The following is an 18445-nucleotide window of genomic DNA, read 5'->3' as shown; positions in this document are numbered from 1 at the left end:
ATCTTGAGTATAATCTTGCTAGCATGTGAAAAGAGTGCAATTGTATGATAGTTTGAACATTGTTTGGTATTACCTTTTTTGGGGATTGAAATGAAAACTGACCTTTTCCAGTCCTGTGGCCACTGCTGAGTTTTCCAAATTTGCCGGCATAGTGAGTGCACCACTTTAAGAGCATCATCGTTTAGGATTTGAAATAGCTCAGCTGGAATCCCATCACCTCAACTAGCTCTGCTCATAGTAATGCTTCCTAAGGCCCACTTGACTTCACTCTCCAGGATGTCTGGCTCTAGGTGAGTGATCACACCATTGTGGTTATCTGGATCATTAAGACCTTCACTGTACAGTTCTTCTGTTTATTCTTGACACCTCTCCTTGATCTCTTCCACTTCTGTTAGGTCCTTGCTTTTTCTGTCCTATATTGTGCCCATATTTGCATCAAATGTTCCCTTGGTAGCTCCAATTTTCTTGAAGAGTTCTCTAGTATTGCATTTATATCCATGTGTGTCAAGTTTGTCTGTCTCCTCCACTGGACGGTCAGCTCCATAAGAGTAGGGACTGTATTTTTTTCACTCTATCCTCAGCACCTAGGACAGTGCCTGGGTCTACACTGACATTAAATACATATTTATCAAACGAATGAATGATTTATCCTTATTTTACAGATGAGAGGTCTGTGACAGAGAAAAGCTATGTCAAACTACACTGGGTCTCCAAGCTTGCTCTCTCCATCCTCCATTGATAGGATGGGAGGGTGTACGAGCTGGAAACTTCAAGTACCCTCAAGTTTACCAGTGGGGCATCTGAGCCTGGAGATGGAGAGTGACTTATTCAGTGTCATGAAGGGAAGGGTTGGATGAAGACCCAGGTTACTGGCCTTCAGTCTGAGGCACCGAGCTGCTGCTTCCAGCTCCCTCACCCTGGACTTGAGCACTAACTATCAAGCTAGTCTGAACTAATCCATACCTCCTGCTTAATGACACATCACTGGTGGCTTGGGGCCAGCGTGGAGGGAGTGATGGGCCCAAAAGGGGCACCAGGGATCTTTTGGGATGGTGGAAGTATTCTGTGTCTGAGTGTGGCAGTGGTTTCATGGTGCACGCACCACCCAACTCATCCAGCTGTACCCTCCAAATGGACTGTGCATTGAACTGAAATTACACCTCGGTGAGGGTCATAAAAAAGTCCCAGTGTGTGTATTTAGGTCTCGTCTTTCCCAATCAGGCCCTCCTTCTATGGGCTGTATGATGAGGCTAACACACAATGTGAGGAGCCCACTGCCCCCATTCAGAGGACCTCTGCCCCCTCACCAGCTGTGATCCCTGCAGGAGGTGCCTGTCCTGGGCCTGATTTTCCCCATCTATAATGTAGGGACAAAACACTTAATGAACAGGGTATTCAGAGGAATCAATGGCTATCATCCTATGTAAAGTTCTAAAAAAGAAAATATGCATGATGCTAGTAAGCACTCAATACATGATAGCTATTGGTTTTCTTTTTTTGTATTTCTTGGAGATGTAAACCCTCAAGGTCAAATAAATATTTTTTGAGTACCCTCTGCTCCTCAGACATAATGCATTTGCTCAACTTGATAATAAATACAAAATGTTTGATTTAATGACAATTGAATTGAAAAATGTTTTTTTTTCTTTTTTTTTTGTGTAATAAAGTTTTATTAAAGTATAAAGGAGATAGAGAAAGCTTCTGACATAGGCATCAGAAGGGAGCAGAAAGAGTACCCTCTTGCTAGTGTTAGCAATGAAGTTATATACTCCCCAGTGAATCCAAAGAATGTCTGGAGGTTGTAAAGACCTCACCAGATCTATTCCCATAATTTACATTTTAAGATAACAGAATTAGCCAGAAGGTTTAATCCAGAGACTGTCCTCAGGCAGGATACATCCTTGTAAAGACCAGGTCTACTCCCATAATTTACATTTTAAGATAACAGAATTAGCCAGAAGGTTTAATCCAGAGACTGTCCTCAGGCAGGATACATTATTGTTATATAATCTTAATGTTCAAGCTGGTTTTAGAAAAGGCAGAGGAACCAGAGATCAAATTGCCAACATCCGCTGGATCATGGAAAAAGCAAGAGAGTTCCAGAAAAACATCTATTTCTGCTTTATTGACTATGCCAAAGCCTTTGACTGTGTGGATCACAATAAACTGTGGAAAATTCTGAAAGAGATGGGAATACCAGACCACCTGACCTGCCTCTTGAGAAATTTGTATGCAGGTCAGGAAGCAACAGTTAGAACTGGACATGGAACAACAGACTGGTTCCAAATAGGAAAAGGAGTACGTCAAGGCTGTATATTGTCACCCTGTTTATTTAACTTCTATGCAGAGTACATCATGAGAAACGCTGGACTGGAAGAAACACAAGCTGGAATCAAGATTGCCGGGAGAAATATCAATCACCTCAGATATGCAGATGACACCACCCTTATGGCAGAAAGTGAAGAGGAACTCAAAAGCCTCTTGATGAAAGTGAAAGAGGAGAGTGAAAAAGTTGGCTTAAAGCTCAACATTCAGAAAACGAAGATCATGGCATCCGGTCCCACCACTTCATGGGAAATAGATGGGGAAACAGTGGAAACAGTGTCAGACTTTATTTTTCTGGGCTCCAAAATCACTACAGATGGTGACTGCAGCCATGAAATTAAAAGACACTTACTCCTTGGAAGGAAAGTTATGACCAACCTAGATAGCATATTCAAAAGCAGAGACATTCCTTTGCCAACAAAGGTTCATCTAGTCAAGGCTATGGTTTTTCCTGTGGTCATGTATGGATGTGAGAGTTGGACTGTGAAGAAGGCTGAGCGCCGAAGAATTGATGCTTTTGAACTGTGGTGTTGGAGAAGACTCTTGAGAGTCCCTTGGACTGCAAGGAGATCCAACCAGTCCATTCTGAAGGAGATCAGCCCTGGGATTTCTTTGGAGGGAATGATGCTAAAGCTGAAACTCCAGTACTTTGGCCACCTCATGCGAAGAGCTGACTCATTGGAAAAGACTCTGATGCTGGGAGGGATTGGGGACAGGAGGAGAAGGGGACGACAGAGGATGAGATGGCTGGATGGCATCACTGACTCGATGGACGTGAGTCTGAGTGAACTCCGGGAGTTGGTGATGGACAGGGAGGCCTGGCGTGCTGCGATTCATGGGGTCGCAAAGAGTCGGACATGACTGAGCGACTGATCTGATCTGATCTGATGTTGCTTAGGGAAAAGGGGCGTCATTCTCGTTCCATAACTGCTTCCAAGCTGACAAGGGGCGTTATCCCTAAATTGGTGAGGCAACATATTCTTCTAATCCTCATATTGAGGATATCTGATCCAGGGGCCCCAAATAGTAGTTGGGGAAGCTACAGCAGTAGTAGGAGTTTGAGCAACCATTTGTAACTTAAAAGCTTTCATGCGGCTAGAAACAAACCCAGTTATACACTTACAGATGCAGGGAGCAAACAGCAAAAACGCAACATTCAGAATCAAAATTTAAAGTCATATTATGTCCATAGTTAAAGTGCAACGAGTTGCACTAGTCCATTTTAGGGTTGGTAGATGTCATCAGATGAAGAAGAGGCATCGCATGTGATTGTTGTCGAAGGTATTCACAGACTTGGAGAAAGTCTTTTCCGTGAAGTGGAGATGTCCACCACGGGAAGCCTTCCACTGATGAAGAGGGGAGTGCTCCACAGACCCAGCAGTTAGACCGACTGTGGAATGCAGCATAGGAGTGAGCCCAGGACAGAAAGGCATTGTCATGAGGATCAAACGGCAGACTCAGGATTTTTGGAGTCAGCAGAAGAAGACTCACGTAGGTTATCAGGCCCATCCGCTGCCCTTTGCTTAACTCTAGAGCTTGGGTCAGAGCCACAAGCTCCGCTAACTGAGCACTGGTTCCCTGGGGGAGAGATTTTGCTTCCAAAACCTGTTCAGCAGTCACCACTGCGTAACCTGCTTTACACTTTCCATCCCGAACAAAAGAACTGCCATCTGTAAATATTTCCATGTCAGGATTGTCTAATGGGGTATCCTTTAGATCCTCCTGAGCTGCATAGTTTAAAGTTATCTTCATATGGAATTCAGCACTTATTATGATTTGTGAAATATATTCTTTTATTATATAGCTTTCCCCCCATTATTCAAATCTTTTTATTCTTCAGTAATGCACACACATAACATATATTTATAAAATTAGAATGAGTGTGTCCATATAATTTTAACTCCATCAGTTTTCACTAAATATTATTTCCTGATTATATTTCCCTTTCCTTAAATTTTATTTAAATTTATTTTATGATTCCTGGTGTTTCATTTGTGTGCACTGTTATATATTGAACTAGGCATTTCATACAGAATATTTTTATTTTCTTTATAAACAGCACTGCAGAAGGCACCCTTTATTTTATTCAGCTTAAAACAAACACCATTTACGCTTCTTAAACTGCTCTTGCCAAGTCATCAAGGAAGTAGACTGCAGCCATTACTCTTGACTGTGTGACTTTTTTTTCCTTCTAACTCATTTCTCCAGGTGGGGGGAGAGGTCAGGAGGGAAGCCTTATAAAGCCTCTATGGTGTAGACAGAGATACATCAACAGTGTGGCAGACTCGGGGAGGGTGCAGATACACAGACTCAGTTCTTGCTTCTTTTCTAAATAGAAAACGAAGCCAATGGTGTATCTTACAAGATACCCAAAGGAAAACTATTTACGCTAGGAGACCCCTGTTTGCCCCTATTACTCTAAAGTACTGTAACTGCAGAAGTGTAATTTGACAGTAGAGCAAAGAACCTCTAGAGGCAGCCTTCCTGTGATGACATTGACAAGCCGTCTGGCCCATGCTCACAGATTAACATGGCACGAACTGCTGTTTTCAGTCTGCACATTCCCGTCCTCAGCTCTTCTTACATTAGAATACACAGCGTTTGGTGTTGCTTCAGGGCCTCAGAGAGCCCTGGGGGTATCCTTACGATAAGCGGTAGGAACCTGACTCTGATCTTTCCCTTGCAGTGTCTGTCTGTCTGCTTCCCCAACACACATGCCTCTACAATGTGACATGACACAGAGATCTCCCTTTCAGTTCCTAGCCCAAAGGCCAAATTCATCACTGGAAATCCAGGTTTATCAGATTTTTTACCTCAACCTCCTGAGCATTTGGACTAGGTTTCTTCTCCTTGTCTGCCTCCTCTCATGATATCCTTAATGTGATAACCTGGTGCACACCACCTCGCCCCCCTTCCTACCCAGATTCAGGCTACTCATGGAGCAGAGGAATGAAGGGGACCCAGAGGAAGCTGGTGACATAATCACGTTGAACATCTAGTTATTGAACACTTTCTAAATGTCACCTCTGTGCTGGAAGTGGAGACACAGTAGATGAGAAGAGACAGGTCCATGGCCTCAAGCAGGTTACTTTCAGGTGGAGAACAGAGACAAGAAACAAATGAAAAATAGCCAGGAGCATTCAGAGAGTGATAAATATTGAAAAGCACATTATAAAATACAACCCAGAGCAATCCAGAGTAACTAACATAGTGCTGTACTCAGTCGCTCAGTCGTGTTCAGCTCTGCAACCCCATGGGCTCCTCTGTCATGGGGTTTTTCAGGCAAGAACACTGGAGTGGGTTGCCATTTCCTTTTGCAGGAGATCTTCCTGACCCAAGGATAGAACCCACATCTCCTGTTGTGTCACCTGCTTTGTCAGGTGGGTTCTTTACCACTGAGCCACCAAGCAAGCCCTGTTCTTATGATTGGCTGGACGGAAAAGAGGAAGGTGTGTGTGTGTGTGAGATGGGGCAGGGGTGCTAGTGTGTGACTGGGTGGCCCAAGACAACAGTTATATCTGCCTCAGACATGAATGACAAACAGATCTCAGTCATTCAGTCATGGGAAGGTGGTGGCAAGGTGTTCAGTTGGAAATAAGTTCAGGAGAGCTCCAGGGAGAGAAGACCCATGACCCACGAGGGAAGAGCCTGTGCAGGGGGCAGGGAGAGGAATGCAAAGGGAGCCTGCAGAAGTTGGCAGTACCATGTCCTTAGGTCTTGTAAGCTGTAATCAAGATTTTGGACTTTGTCCTGTGTAGCGAGGGAAGTCTCTAGAGGGGACTGGCGTGAGCAGGCAGAGGAAAGAGCAGGTGTCAGCAGTCCTGAGGGCTGGCTGGCATCATTACACACATAAGCAAAGCCCTGGGAAGTGATGTTCCCTTTCTTGACACTGGATTCAGTCTCGGTGCAATGAAGGTCATGGTGCCTGCCACATGCAATTATTGTGAGGATTAATGCTTCCAGAGAAGAGGAGGAACCTCACAGGCAGTGAGTTCCTATACCCATAAGAGATCCCTACTGCAATCGATTTTCGTTATTTACACTAGTTATGTCCTATAAAGTCCCTGCAAACACTGAATTAACAAATACTAAACCATTCCTTCTAGAGGAAACACACAACGTACGTGCATCTCACATAGGTTATAATAATCCTGCAGATTCAGGAGAGTTGAGGTCTGTACTGGAGGGAGGTAGGTTGAGGAAAGTTCTGGCAATGGGTGAGGCCCCCTTGAGCTGGGAGAAAGTGAGGGCAGAACTGTAACGCATCCATCGCAGCGTTCGTGTCGGTGAGGAACCCTGTTCTCTTGAGAGAGGTCTGCTATTGCCACTGAGTCCAGGGATGTTTAGGGGTCTTATTGTATGTCTTTCACTGCAGTGCTCTGGAGGGAAGGCAGAAGTTTCTCTAAAACAGGTCTGCCACCCAGGGAAGGGCAGTTGGCTCAGCACTGTGTCGGCCTCACAGGACTTTAAAATAAAAACACAGCTCTCCACTCGTTTTTCTGCTTTAATTGAAAATCTTACTCTGGTTGCTCGCTTTACAATCCTAGGCACAACAATACAGATTTATGTCCCACAAACATGCCTTAAAAGACAGCTGACTTGCTTGGTTCATCATTTTTGTTCTCTCCTTTAGGAGGTAAAGCAGACAAAGAGAGAGAGATAGGCGAAGTGGATTCTTTTACACTTTGAAAAGTGATGGAAATGTCTTTTCCGACTCCCACTGGAATTTCAGGGGGAGAGACACATTAGCTGCCACTTTCCACTGCCATTTGGGGGCAGAATTTTTGCTGCTCAGAGTAGTGGAGCCTGGAGGTCAGGGGAGCCTGGAGGGCTAAGCTCTGACAGGGTGGGAAAGTGCTCCCTGAATGAACTCAGCCTGATGCGTAGTTACCCATCAGTACCCCTGTTTATTGCTTTGTAACCCACGGTTGTCAGGTTAGTGTCACTGTGGTTTCATCCCATCTTCCTATTACTGGCCTTGCTTAATTCTGCTTAAAGATTCCCAGAGATATCAGTGACATGGTGAGGTGGAAATGACAGGGACCTGTGTCTGTGATTCTGATGTAAGGATGGAAGCATCATTTTAGTTATTTTCTCCTCAGTCTTTGATTTCTCTCCACCGTGAACCAGGCTCATCTTTTCCTTCCTGTGGAAGCAAATACACATTGATGTCCTTTTTCTAGGGGGAGAGGACAGGTGGTGATAATTCATCGCAAGCAACGTGGAGGTTTGCTCTTAGAGTTTGCACGTTGATGCTGCCGGCACTGCTCTGGCCGTTCACCTGGTCACGTGGAGGAAGCAGCTGGACGTGTGCCCTGGGGCTGGGAAGGGAGGCTGGGTCGCAGGTACCGATTCAGGCGAGGAAGAGAAGGTCATGAGTGAGCCTTCATTTGTGGCTTGGGAAACAGGCCCCTTGGGGGCACTCCAGGTGAGCCGGGGACCACTGCCAGCAGGCCAGTGTCCCTGAAAGTGGTGTGTGGCCTTGAGCCGGTGGCGCATCACGTGGCCTCAGGTTCGTCATCTGTAAAATGAAGCTTGCGGGCCCCTGGCAGGTGTGTGATTCTGTGCTAAACTGATTGTTGCTTGTGTGTCCTCTGCCCATAAAGTGATCTCCTCCCCCTCCCCACTCAGATACGTAAAAGACATTCATTCTTCTGATGGTCTAGGAAAGAAAGCCATCAACATTTTCCTTGCTTCCCTGGAAGATGTGAAGAGCCGTGGGGGCTTACCTTGTCTGATACCTAACTTGCGAATGCATCATGTTAAAAGGGTGCCTGCCCCACGTGCTGAGTCAAAAGTCCATAGCAGAATGCCACATCCTCATCTCCATCCCGTAAAATTAATGCAAAATGTAATGGGCAAAAATAGTTGTATCCACATTTCTGATGCATTTCATGAGTGTGTTTTTCTACAAGGGTCTTAATCTAGTACAAAGCTCTCTAGGTTTTTTCAGAAAAAAAAAAATTCCTTTTACGGCTCACATGAAGTGTTGTTTTAGTAACATATGGATACCTTTTAAACATCTTCAGATACTGCACACTAGTGAAATATGCTGCACCTGGGGTTTGATTAGTGGTGGTTTGAGTACATAAAAGAGGTGAGGAGAAGGGAAAAAACACACAGAAAAGGCAGCAAAGGTTATGGAACGCCATTAAATTATGTTTATGGTTTTACTTGTCAGTAGTTTGTAATACAGAATGGTTTTCCTGGAGTCTATTTATCAGCATTGCCACCAATTAGTGCCTACAAATTACCTTTTGTTCAAGCCACGTTCTCCTGGTTGTCTCGGGGCCTCACAGCTCAGAGCTGTTGTGGTTCATGAACTTTCACTGTCAGGTTGCACATGCGATTTTTCTGCTGATGCATCTGGCGATTCTGTCCCCTCCCCCAAGGTCTCCAACGGCTGTGACTCGATCTTTGTGAATGGGAAGGAGATGAAGAGCAAAGTGGACACGATCGTGAACTTCACCCACCAGCACTTCACCTCCCAGTTAGAAGTCACGGTCTGGGTGCCCAGACTCCCCCTGCAGGTTGAGATCTCAGACACGGAGCTGAGCCAGATCAAAGGATGGAGGATCCCGGTGGCCTCCAATCGAAGGTGAGGAACTAAGCGTGAGGGGGTGACCCTCAGAGGGGGCTGTGGATCTGAGGCTCCCGGGGCTCAGCTCTGAGGCAAAACGTCCTCAGGGACTGAGGCTCCAGCAAAACTGCATCTACAGTGGGTAGTAACGGGAACAGAGTTAAGATGGGTCTGACTTGGGTCCTTACTCTGACAGGAGGAAATTATAATGGAGATAGTAAGCCCTCTACATACGAACCCTCGTGTTGTGAACTGTCACAGATGCCAATGCACGTCCGATAGTCCAGTCCCATAAAGTAGTTCACGTGTCTGGCAGCGTTGCCACATGGGCACATCTACACGTGGCTGTGCTTTTGCATACTGTATACAGTACAGTAGTACAGGCTCTTTGTCTCAAGCCCAGGATGTCCGGAAGCGAGCATAGAAGCGGTGGTGACGTAGCTGGTATTGTTAAGGAGGGCCAGCCGCTACTTTGCACTACTCTACTTTTCAAGGTCCTATGCTGTAAGATTAAACATATTTTCTTTATTTTCTGTGTTTGTTTTTATGAGTTATTTCCAGGAAAAGTGTTATAAACCTCTTACAGTAAGCTACCCTAAAGCCCATTGTCTCAGTCGTGTACCTAGGCTAATGTAGTTGGACTTAACAAACGAATTGAACTTAAACGAATGCCCTCTTGGAACGGAACTCATTCGTATGTAGTGGGTTTACTGTCATATTACCTACCTCATAGAATAGTTGCTGCTGCTGCTGCTAATTCGCTTCAGTCGTGTCCGACTCTGTGCGACCCCATAGATGGCAGCCCACCAGGCTCCCCCGTCCCTGGGATTCTCCAGGCAAGAATACTGGAGCGGGTTGCCATTTCCTTCTCCAATGCATGAATCTGAAAAGTGAAAGTGAAGTCACTCAGTCGTGCCCGACTTTTAGCGACCCCATGGACTGCAGCCCACCATGCTCTGTCCATGGGATTTTCCAGGCAAGAGTACTGGAGTAGGGTGCCATTGCCTTCTCCGAGAATAGTTGCTAGGATTCAATAAAATGATGCAACACATAAAAAGCGCACAGCACAAGGCCTGGCATTTAGGGAAGAGCTCTATTCCCCCTGCCCTAGTGTTCTTTCCTGCATTATCCATTCTCAGCTTCCTGCTTGTAAATGTCAACCATCCTTAGTGGAGCACAGTGCAATGGCTAAGCTGTGAACTCTGGCATAAGGTCACTGAGTTTTCACTCTGGATTTTCTGCTTTTGGGTTTCTCTGGTGGCTCAGATGGTAAAGAATCCACCTGTAATGTGGTGGACGTGGGCTTGATCCCTAGGTTGGGAGGATCTCCTGGAGAAGGGAATGGCTACTCACTCCAGTGTTCTTGCCTGGAGAGTTCCATGGACAGAGGAGCCTGGCAGGCTACAGCCAGCCCATGGGGTTGCAAAGAGTCAGACACAACTGAGCGGCTTTCACTTTCACTTTCCCGTGTATAGCTGTGCGACCTTGGTCAGGTTACTTAACTTCTCTCTTCCTGTTTCTTCATCTACAAGTTGGAGATGACAGTAGAGTGACTGAATAGAGTTGTTCCAAGAATTCAGTGAAATGATACACCCTGCAGCAGTCAGAGCTCTAAAGATAGCATTTATTCACTTTACAGGAGCAGGTAAGGCAGGACCCGGCACGTATTCTAACTCAGGACATATGAGTCTCTGCCCCTCTCTCCCCTGACACAAGACCCGGTCCACCGAGGGCCCTGCAGACCCGTCAGCAGCCACCAAGCCAGGTCCTCTCATAAGGGACACTGGACCGGTTCATCTCGAGGGGAAGTTTGTGAAGTAGTGAAGCCAGAGAGGGTTTCTCAGGGCAGGTCGTGGGCAAGCAAGTGGAGCAGAACTTGTGTCAGGACAGGGATAAGGGCCGGGGCGCTGAGGAAAGAGGAGATGTCAGGATGTGCGTGTCAGACGTGTTTCAGTTATGTTAGCAGCTCAGCCTGGGCGGCGCTGATCCCCTAGCCCTGGGCGGGTGAGGTGGGGCCGTGCTGGGCTTCTGTGTTCCGAGCCTGTGGCAGCACGTGCGACGCTCAGTGACCACCGCAAAGGGTCCGGGAGTGAAAGAAGCAGCAGATGCTGGGTGACTGCTGGTGAGCAGCTCTGGCAGGAAGAAAATCCAGTTCACACGAAGCATCAGTCATGTGGAATCTGGACAAGGAGGTAGGGGAGACCCTTCTTCACCAGGGTGACGTTGGCTCTGCTGTGTGTGTGTGTCCCAGGCCCACCCGAGACAGTGAAGATGAGGAGGATGAGGAGAAGAAGGGGAGAGGGTGCTCTCTGCAGTACCAGCACGCCCTCGTGCGCGTCCTCACCCAGTTCGTGGCCGAGTCCCCTGACTCGGGTCAGCTGAGCTACATGCTGGGCCCTGACTGGCAGTTTGACATCACTGACCTCGTGATGGATTTCATGAAGGTGGAAGAGCCGAGAATCGCTCAGATACAGGATGGCAGGACCCTGGTGGGCCGGGAGCCAGGCATCACCACCGTGCAGGTATGGGCACCCAGCACTCACCACCTCCCCCAACCCTGGTCTGTGTTGATAAGTGTCCAGGCAGATGCTGGAGGATAGCATGTGTGTGCATCAAAGATTTATGGGCAGTGATAGAGGGTTCATTAATTCTAACAGTTCAAACTCAAATTAAATTTTGTGTTACATTTTTTTCCTAAGAGACTTCCCTGATAGTCCAGTGGTTAAGAATCTGCCTTGCAGTTCAAGAAACATGGATTCGATTCCTCGTCAGGGAACTGGAATTCCAGTAGAATTGGAACAACTAAGCTTGTGGGCTCCAGAGTCCACTAGCCACAACTAGAGAGTCCTTGTGCCCCAACGAAAGATCCCACATGATGCAACTAAGACCCCATGAACTAACTAAATAAATGAATATTTTTATAAAAGACAATAGAATTCACAAAAATTCACAGAACAATTGAAAAATATAAAGTAATGATAATAAAATTATATTGTATTTCCCCGCAAAGAAGGTCAAAGTCATTTTCAAATCTTATTGTCTAGAGTAGCAAATAAAAACCTCGAAGAATAATCAAAGAAAAATGTTTGCCTTTTAGAGAGTTGAGAAAAAATATCTCATTTCTTTTATCAAAGCTAAATTTAACACACAGTCTAAGCAATTTTTCCCCTAATGTGATCCTTTACTTTTTATGTGTCACTAACAGAAGACAGTAGAACCTATGAAAGCTAGTTTTATTTTCCTCAACTTGAGCATTAACCATTTAGCTATATTTTACCTTGAACAGTGGACACAAAAAAATTTTAAAATGTATTGCACTAAAAATAATAAAAACTACTCTCCACTTTACTATAGTAACAGTAAAACTATTTTCTAGCCAGTGGACAGGATCATTCTGCAGAAAGAATGCAGCATATTTTTTAATAACAAATTAAAAAGTTACTGCTCATAGTTCACGAAGTCAGATTTTTAGGTGTTGCCCAAGTCAGTTTTTGACAAAGCTGGATTCAGTGTTACATTCTGTATCACTCTCCTGTTGCTGTGTAACAAAGCAATCAAACACGTTCCAGCATGCTGCTGCTGCTGCTGCTAAGTCGCTTCAGTCCGACTCTGTGCGACCCCATAGACGGCAGCCCACCAGGCTCCCCCATCTCTGGGATTCTCCAGGCAAGAACACTGGAGTGGGTTGCCATTGCCTTCTCCAATGCATGAAAGTGAAAAGTAAAAGTGAAGTCGCTCAGTTGTGTCCGACTCTTAGCGACCCCATGGACTGCAGCCCACCAGGCTCCTCCGTCCATGGGATTTGCCAGGCAAGAGTACTGGAGTGGGTTGCAGCATGAAGCACCACTAATTTATTAACTCAGAGTTCTGAATGTTGGGAGTCCAGGTGAGCTTGGGGTACCAAGTTCAGGGTACTGCAAGGCTGCAATCAAAGTATGGGTCAGGCTGGGCTAAACCATCACCACTACCTGCTTGCAAGCTAGATGGTAAATTAAGAAAAATGGTTTCTTAGGAGAGTAAGATTCTCTTTCCCACTTTGCTCACCTGGTTTATCCAGTGATGACACGGCAGCCCACACAATGATGATCAGTGGTCCTTGTGTGTGTGTGTTAGTCGCTCAGTCGTGTCCGACTCTTTGCGACCCCATGGACTATAGCCCACCAGGCTCCTCTGTCCATGGAATTCTCCAGGTAAGAATACTGGAGTGGGTTGCCATTCCCTTCTCCAGGGGTGAGTGGTCCATAGTGAACATCTAATGCCCACTGGAAGGAGTAGGAAGAGACGGCTGAGCACCAACCTTTTAAAGAGCTTTTACTACAATTCTGCCATTTTCACAACTAAATATTATTTGTTGGAAAAATGTCAGTCAGTCTTTGGTGCCTAGTACCAAGGTAGGCAATTTTTAGTTATTGCCTCTAAATTAAATCAGGCTTAAAAAAATACAGTACTGTTATCATGATATGAATCAAAGGAAAGAAAATGGGCCAAGATGATATTTGTACTTAAAACCCCTTCACTTGGAGAGCGTAATTGAACAGGATCATGACTTAGCACGCACACACTATGACTTGCTCACATACATGATTTCGCTACATACACTCATGTCACAGGACACTAGGAGAACACTTTGGTGGGAACACCAGTTCAGGAGCTGTGAATGGTGTGAGGAGCAGACACTGAGGTTTCCCACTGACTCTGCAGGTCCTGTCGCCTCTCTCTGACTCCATCCTGGCTGAAAAGACCGTGACCGTCCTGGATGACCGGGTCACTATCGCGGACCTGGGTGTGCAGCTGGTGGCCGGCTTGTCTCTCTCCCTGCAGCCTCACAGGTTGGACAAAAGAGCCATCATCTCAACAGCAGCTGCCCAGGATGTTCTTCAGGCCCCACAGCAGGTGAGATACCAGAGTCCTTTTGTCGCTGGATGATTGGGACCGCTTCTTTCTCTGTCACATCTTGCAAAGGAGATAAATAGAGCACTCATAACTGGGACTGGTGATTCTTGAAGCTGCTTCCTATTTCTTATCCAATCTGTCCTGTCTCTAAGAAAAGTACTCAATGTCTTAGACCCATTTTCCTCATATGTTCTTCTTGCTTTAGAGCAGCCTTACCTGTTTTAGACACAGTTCGCTGCTAGACCACCAAAGGCTCCCATATTCTTACTTTTGCCCAAGAAGGTGCCTATTGACACTTGGAAATTTCATTTCAGCTACTTGAACAAGCATAGCATCCAATCGCCACTGTTGACAATGATTGCCAACTCTCAAACTCTCTGCCTCTTTAAATTTTGACATGTCATTGATAAAGATCCTAGGGCACTGTGCCCTTCAAGCAAACTGGTCTTATGATGCATCCTTCCATAAGCATGTCCAGCCAGCCCATGTTTTGCTTCGTCAGCATTGGCTTCCTAATAAGGAAAGTTCAAAGCAATATTCTCTTGAGCAGGCGCCTGATTAGTTGCACCTGAATTTGATTCAGATAAATTGTTTGATCTTTCAGAATGTTTTTAGAAGGGTCAAAGTCAAATTCTGTTGTCTGGCATGAGGTAAATTACAGTAAGTCCCATACATACGAACCAGTTCCATTCTGAGAGTGTGTTCATAAGTCCAGTTTGTTCCTAAGTTCAACAAAATTAGCCTAGGTACCCAACTAACACAATTGGCTATATAGTACTGCAAGGCAGTCATTTTATAATACTTTTCACACAAATAATACATAAAAAACAAGCAAAAAGTAAAGAAAACATTTTTAATCATACAGTACAGTACCAGCTACATCACTGCCTCTGCTTTTACACTTGCTTTCAGACATCCTGGACTTGAATAAAGATGCTGTACCATTGTACTCTATACAGTGCTGCACACGGAAGTGCACAGAAGCACAGCCACGTGTAGAGGAGGCATGCACGTGACAATATATGCCAGATACAAGAACTAACTTGGGTGACCGGACATGCGAACACGTTTGCATCTTTGAAAGCTCACAACTTGAAAGTTCATATGCAGGGGACTTACTGTAAAATACACTTTAATGCATTTGCTAAAGCATATTGTCTATTTCTTACATTAGTAGAGCTGTGGCTTACGGCTCATGCCAGTTCCAGGCAAGCCAAGAGCTGTTCACAATGATAAAACATAGAAATTAATTCTTAGTGTGTATGTTTAAATAATATTACTTAGAAAATCATATTTACATTTGCAAGTTTTGAAGGAACCCGATTATAACAATGCTTTGGTTTCATTTCTCTTAGGAAGCCATCGTCAGTTCTTGGATTTTGTTCAGCGATGGTTCGGTGACACCTTTAGACATTTACGATCCCAAGGATTTTTCAGTTACTGTCTCATCTTTGGATGAAATGGTGGTATCTGTCCAGGCAAGCCTTCAGTCCAAATGGCCAGTTGTGGTTGCAGAGGGGGAAGGGCAAGGGCCCTTGATTAAACTGGAAATGATGATCAGTGAGCCCTGTCAGAAGACCAAGAGGAAGAGCATTCTTGCCGTGGGGAAAGGGAACGTCAAGGTCAAATTTGAGCCCAGTATTGATGAGCACCAAGGAGGCACCAACGATATTGAGGGCATAAACCGGGAATATAAAGACCACCTCAGTAACACCATAGATCGTGAGGGAAACCAGGAGAGAGCAGTTCAGGAGTGGTTCCAGCATGGTGCCTCTGTTGGCCATGAGGAACATACCAACAAAAGCACAACCCCACAGTCTCCCATGGAAGGAAAAGACAAGAAGATGCTCAAGAGCGGTGGTCCAGATGCCTTCACAAGCTTCCCCGCTCAAGGGAAGTCACCGGAACCCCATAATCCTAGTGACCTCACGGTGACCTCCAGGGGGCTTACTGACTTGGAGATTGGCATGTACGCCCTGCTCTGCGTCTTCTGCCTAGCCATCTTGGTCTTCTTGATCAACTGTGTGGCATTTGCTTGGAAATACAGACACAAAAGATTCGCCGTGAGCGAGCAAGGCAACATCCCCCATTCCCATGACTGGGTCTGGCTGGGGAATGACGTGGAGCTTCTAGAGAACCCAGTGGATGTGACCCTCCCGTCGGAGGAGTGCACCACCATGATTGACAGGGGGCTGCAGTTCGAGGAGAGGAACTTCCTTCTGAACGGTGGTTCCCAGAAGACTTTCCATAGTCAGCTGCTCAGACCTTCTGACTATGTCTATGAGAAGGACATGAAAAACGACCCTCTGAGTTCCACAGGCCCCAAGAGGAAGAGGGTCAAGTTTACTTCCTACACCACCATCCTCCCAGAGGACGGCGGCCCCTATACCAACTCCATCCTGTTTGACAGTGATGACAACATCCAATGGGTCTGCCCAGATATGGGGCTGGGGGAGTCCCAGGGCTTCAGAGACTACATGGAGAGGCTGCAGGACCAGATGTGAACTCCTTTCTCATGTTTGTATTCACCTTTATGCCTTCTGTTTTTTGAATGGTGGAGCCGTGAGTCTGATCAGCAATAGGGGATGATTTAACAGAGCTTCATTTGTGGCGGTCTGGCGGGATCCCTTTCTAAGCAGGTATCAGAGAGAGCAAAGGCAGCTGGGTTTGAAGCTAGGCAATGTCTCTGAGTCGGCCACATGTGGGTCCTAGAGAAATTCTAAGACAATGATTTTATCTGCTGCCTGGTACTAGCTCAGTTCCAGTAGAATAAACCTGACCCCACAGACATTGTTAATCATCTCGTGGCAAAACAGCCGCGTGGAATTAGAAAAGACTTGGGTTTGATTTTTCTACTCCTAGACCTTTTAAAGCACAGTGGACATTTCTTGCCCTTGGCCTGAGATTGGACATACCTGAAAGATGCTGAATGTAGCCGCCCATATTTGTTACGAGCATTGCTCATTATTTTTATATATCTTTGCACTCGCGCCTGGTTCCTTTGACCTCTGCAATTCTTTTTGAAACATGAAGACAAGAGATGCCATTCTTTTCTCTGAGATCTGTTTGATTTACATATGAGTTTTAGTCCCCACGATTTGGCACATCCTGTTATTTCCTGGGTGTCTGTGCGGGAGTTCAGGGTCTTTCCAGTTTTCCACACTTCATCACTTAGGGGCAATAGCTAAGAAGCTAATCCTCACGCTGTCTTTCCTTTTTTTGTGGTTGAACTTTGTTGTCTCAGATAGGGACGTGGGATTTTACTTAAAATGTTGATGTACTGTGAGGGGGGCCATCTTCTTTAGAGTTTTCTACATGATGCTTAAAAACTTTGGAGAAAAATTATGAACTTGTGAACCTTTTATCTTCTGCTTGCAGGAGTCATGAGGACCTCCTTCTTGGAGTGCATTTCCGAGGGCAAAGCAGTCCTCAAAATAGTTGTGTTGATACTAATGCTTTGTGGTCGACACTGTTTGTTATCCAAACTGAAATCAAGGTCTAGAAATGATACGCACAGAAAGGAAATTGCATAGAAAGTACCTTCAGACCAAACTTTTCTTTAACCAGAGCAAAACTTTATTAGAACAGTAAGTGGAATGATGTTTCAACTTAGTAATACATAGAAATATACCCATTCAATGATTTCCACCCCACCACCGAAAAAGCTCATATATAAACATATATATCTATATCCCTAGTCATGACTCTGGCAGAGGTAAAACCTATACAGGGTGTACATTAATCAAGAAAAGCAATGGTTTTTTTTTCTACCCCAAAATTCATAAAATAAATGACTATTCCAGAAGCTTGAGAAGCAGTTGTGATGAACAACCATAGCTATTAGGAAATTGAAATGGCAAGTGAGAGAGAGAGAAAAAAGCATGGTTCCTGCATAATTTTTAAATAATGTTTTTCAAAGAACAGCATGCCTGGTCTCAAGCAGAGCAAGAAGTTCAGATTAGGGAACTGTGGCAACATTCTGTTAGGATGTGATGGCTGGAAAAACAGACTCTGGATGAGTATGCCTCATTCCAAGCTTTCTTGAACCATTTGCATCTCAGAGAAGTAGAATTTTAAAGACCCAACATGGCCAGGACCTGCAGGAGGTGTTGAAACAGTTCCTTGACTCTCGATGGCTGCTGGCTGGGCTGTTTATAAGGTGTGATTCAGTGGTTCTCTTATAGGGTTCCATGGACAGGAACATGACAACTAGCCTCCTCCAGCCATGACATGGCAGACATAGCATTCTCCATGTGTCTCTTGCCCACAGGACTACAGTACATTTATAAACCACGCCTAAGTTATCAGTGATGCACTGCCTGACCTCTGGGGGCTGGTTTTCAGTTGCTCTTGTGTTTAAAATGGGGATTAGGAACTGAAGCTGGTAAGGTTGCCCAAATCTTCCAGTTTGATTGGGAAATGAAGTCAGGAGACCCAGGTATTGGCTTCCAAAGGAGTTTGGAAAGAGATGGCTGACACCTTGTAGGAAGAGCTGCTCTGGTAGCCAAAGGAAGCTGCCTCTGCTTTTCAAAGGACTTGGTGGGGAGGTTGCTCAAAACTGACTCTGTAGGGCTGGAGAGAAATTCACATGCTAATGGAAACAGAGCTGTCCATATGAATCCTGCTCCCCCTATAAGATATTTTCAC

At 45.4% G+C, this 18445-nt stretch overlaps 1 protein-coding gene across 1 annotated transcript in view; it reads left to right on the top strand.

The window, feature by feature from the left end:
- Positions 1-16764, top strand: part of LOC129629744 (transmembrane protein 132B) — a 224465-nt gene extending 207701 nt beyond the window's left edge. Inside the window, exons 5-8 of the mRNA XM_055549950.1 lie at positions 8718-8923; positions 11157-11427; positions 13607-13798; positions 15154-16764. Of these exons, the coding sequence (XP_055405925.1) occupies positions 8718-8923; positions 11157-11427; positions 13607-13798; positions 15154-16302 (1818 nt within the window). The 3' untranslated portion in view covers positions 16303-16764. The remainder of the gene's footprint in view (positions 1-8717; positions 8924-11156; positions 11428-13606; positions 13799-15153) is intronic.
- Positions 16765-18445: the final 1681 nt, after the last annotated feature.

The sequence above is a fragment of the Bubalus kerabau genome, chromosome 16, assembly GCF_029407905.1.
Source record: "Bubalus kerabau isolate K-KA32 ecotype Philippines breed swamp buffalo chromosome 16, PCC_UOA_SB_1v2, whole genome shotgun sequence".
Classification (NCBI taxonomy): domain Eukaryota; kingdom Metazoa; phylum Chordata; class Mammalia; order Artiodactyla; family Bovidae; genus Bubalus; species Bubalus kerabau.
Note: the sequence above shows the minus strand (reverse complement) of the source record. Positions and strands in the feature narration are given on the sequence as shown.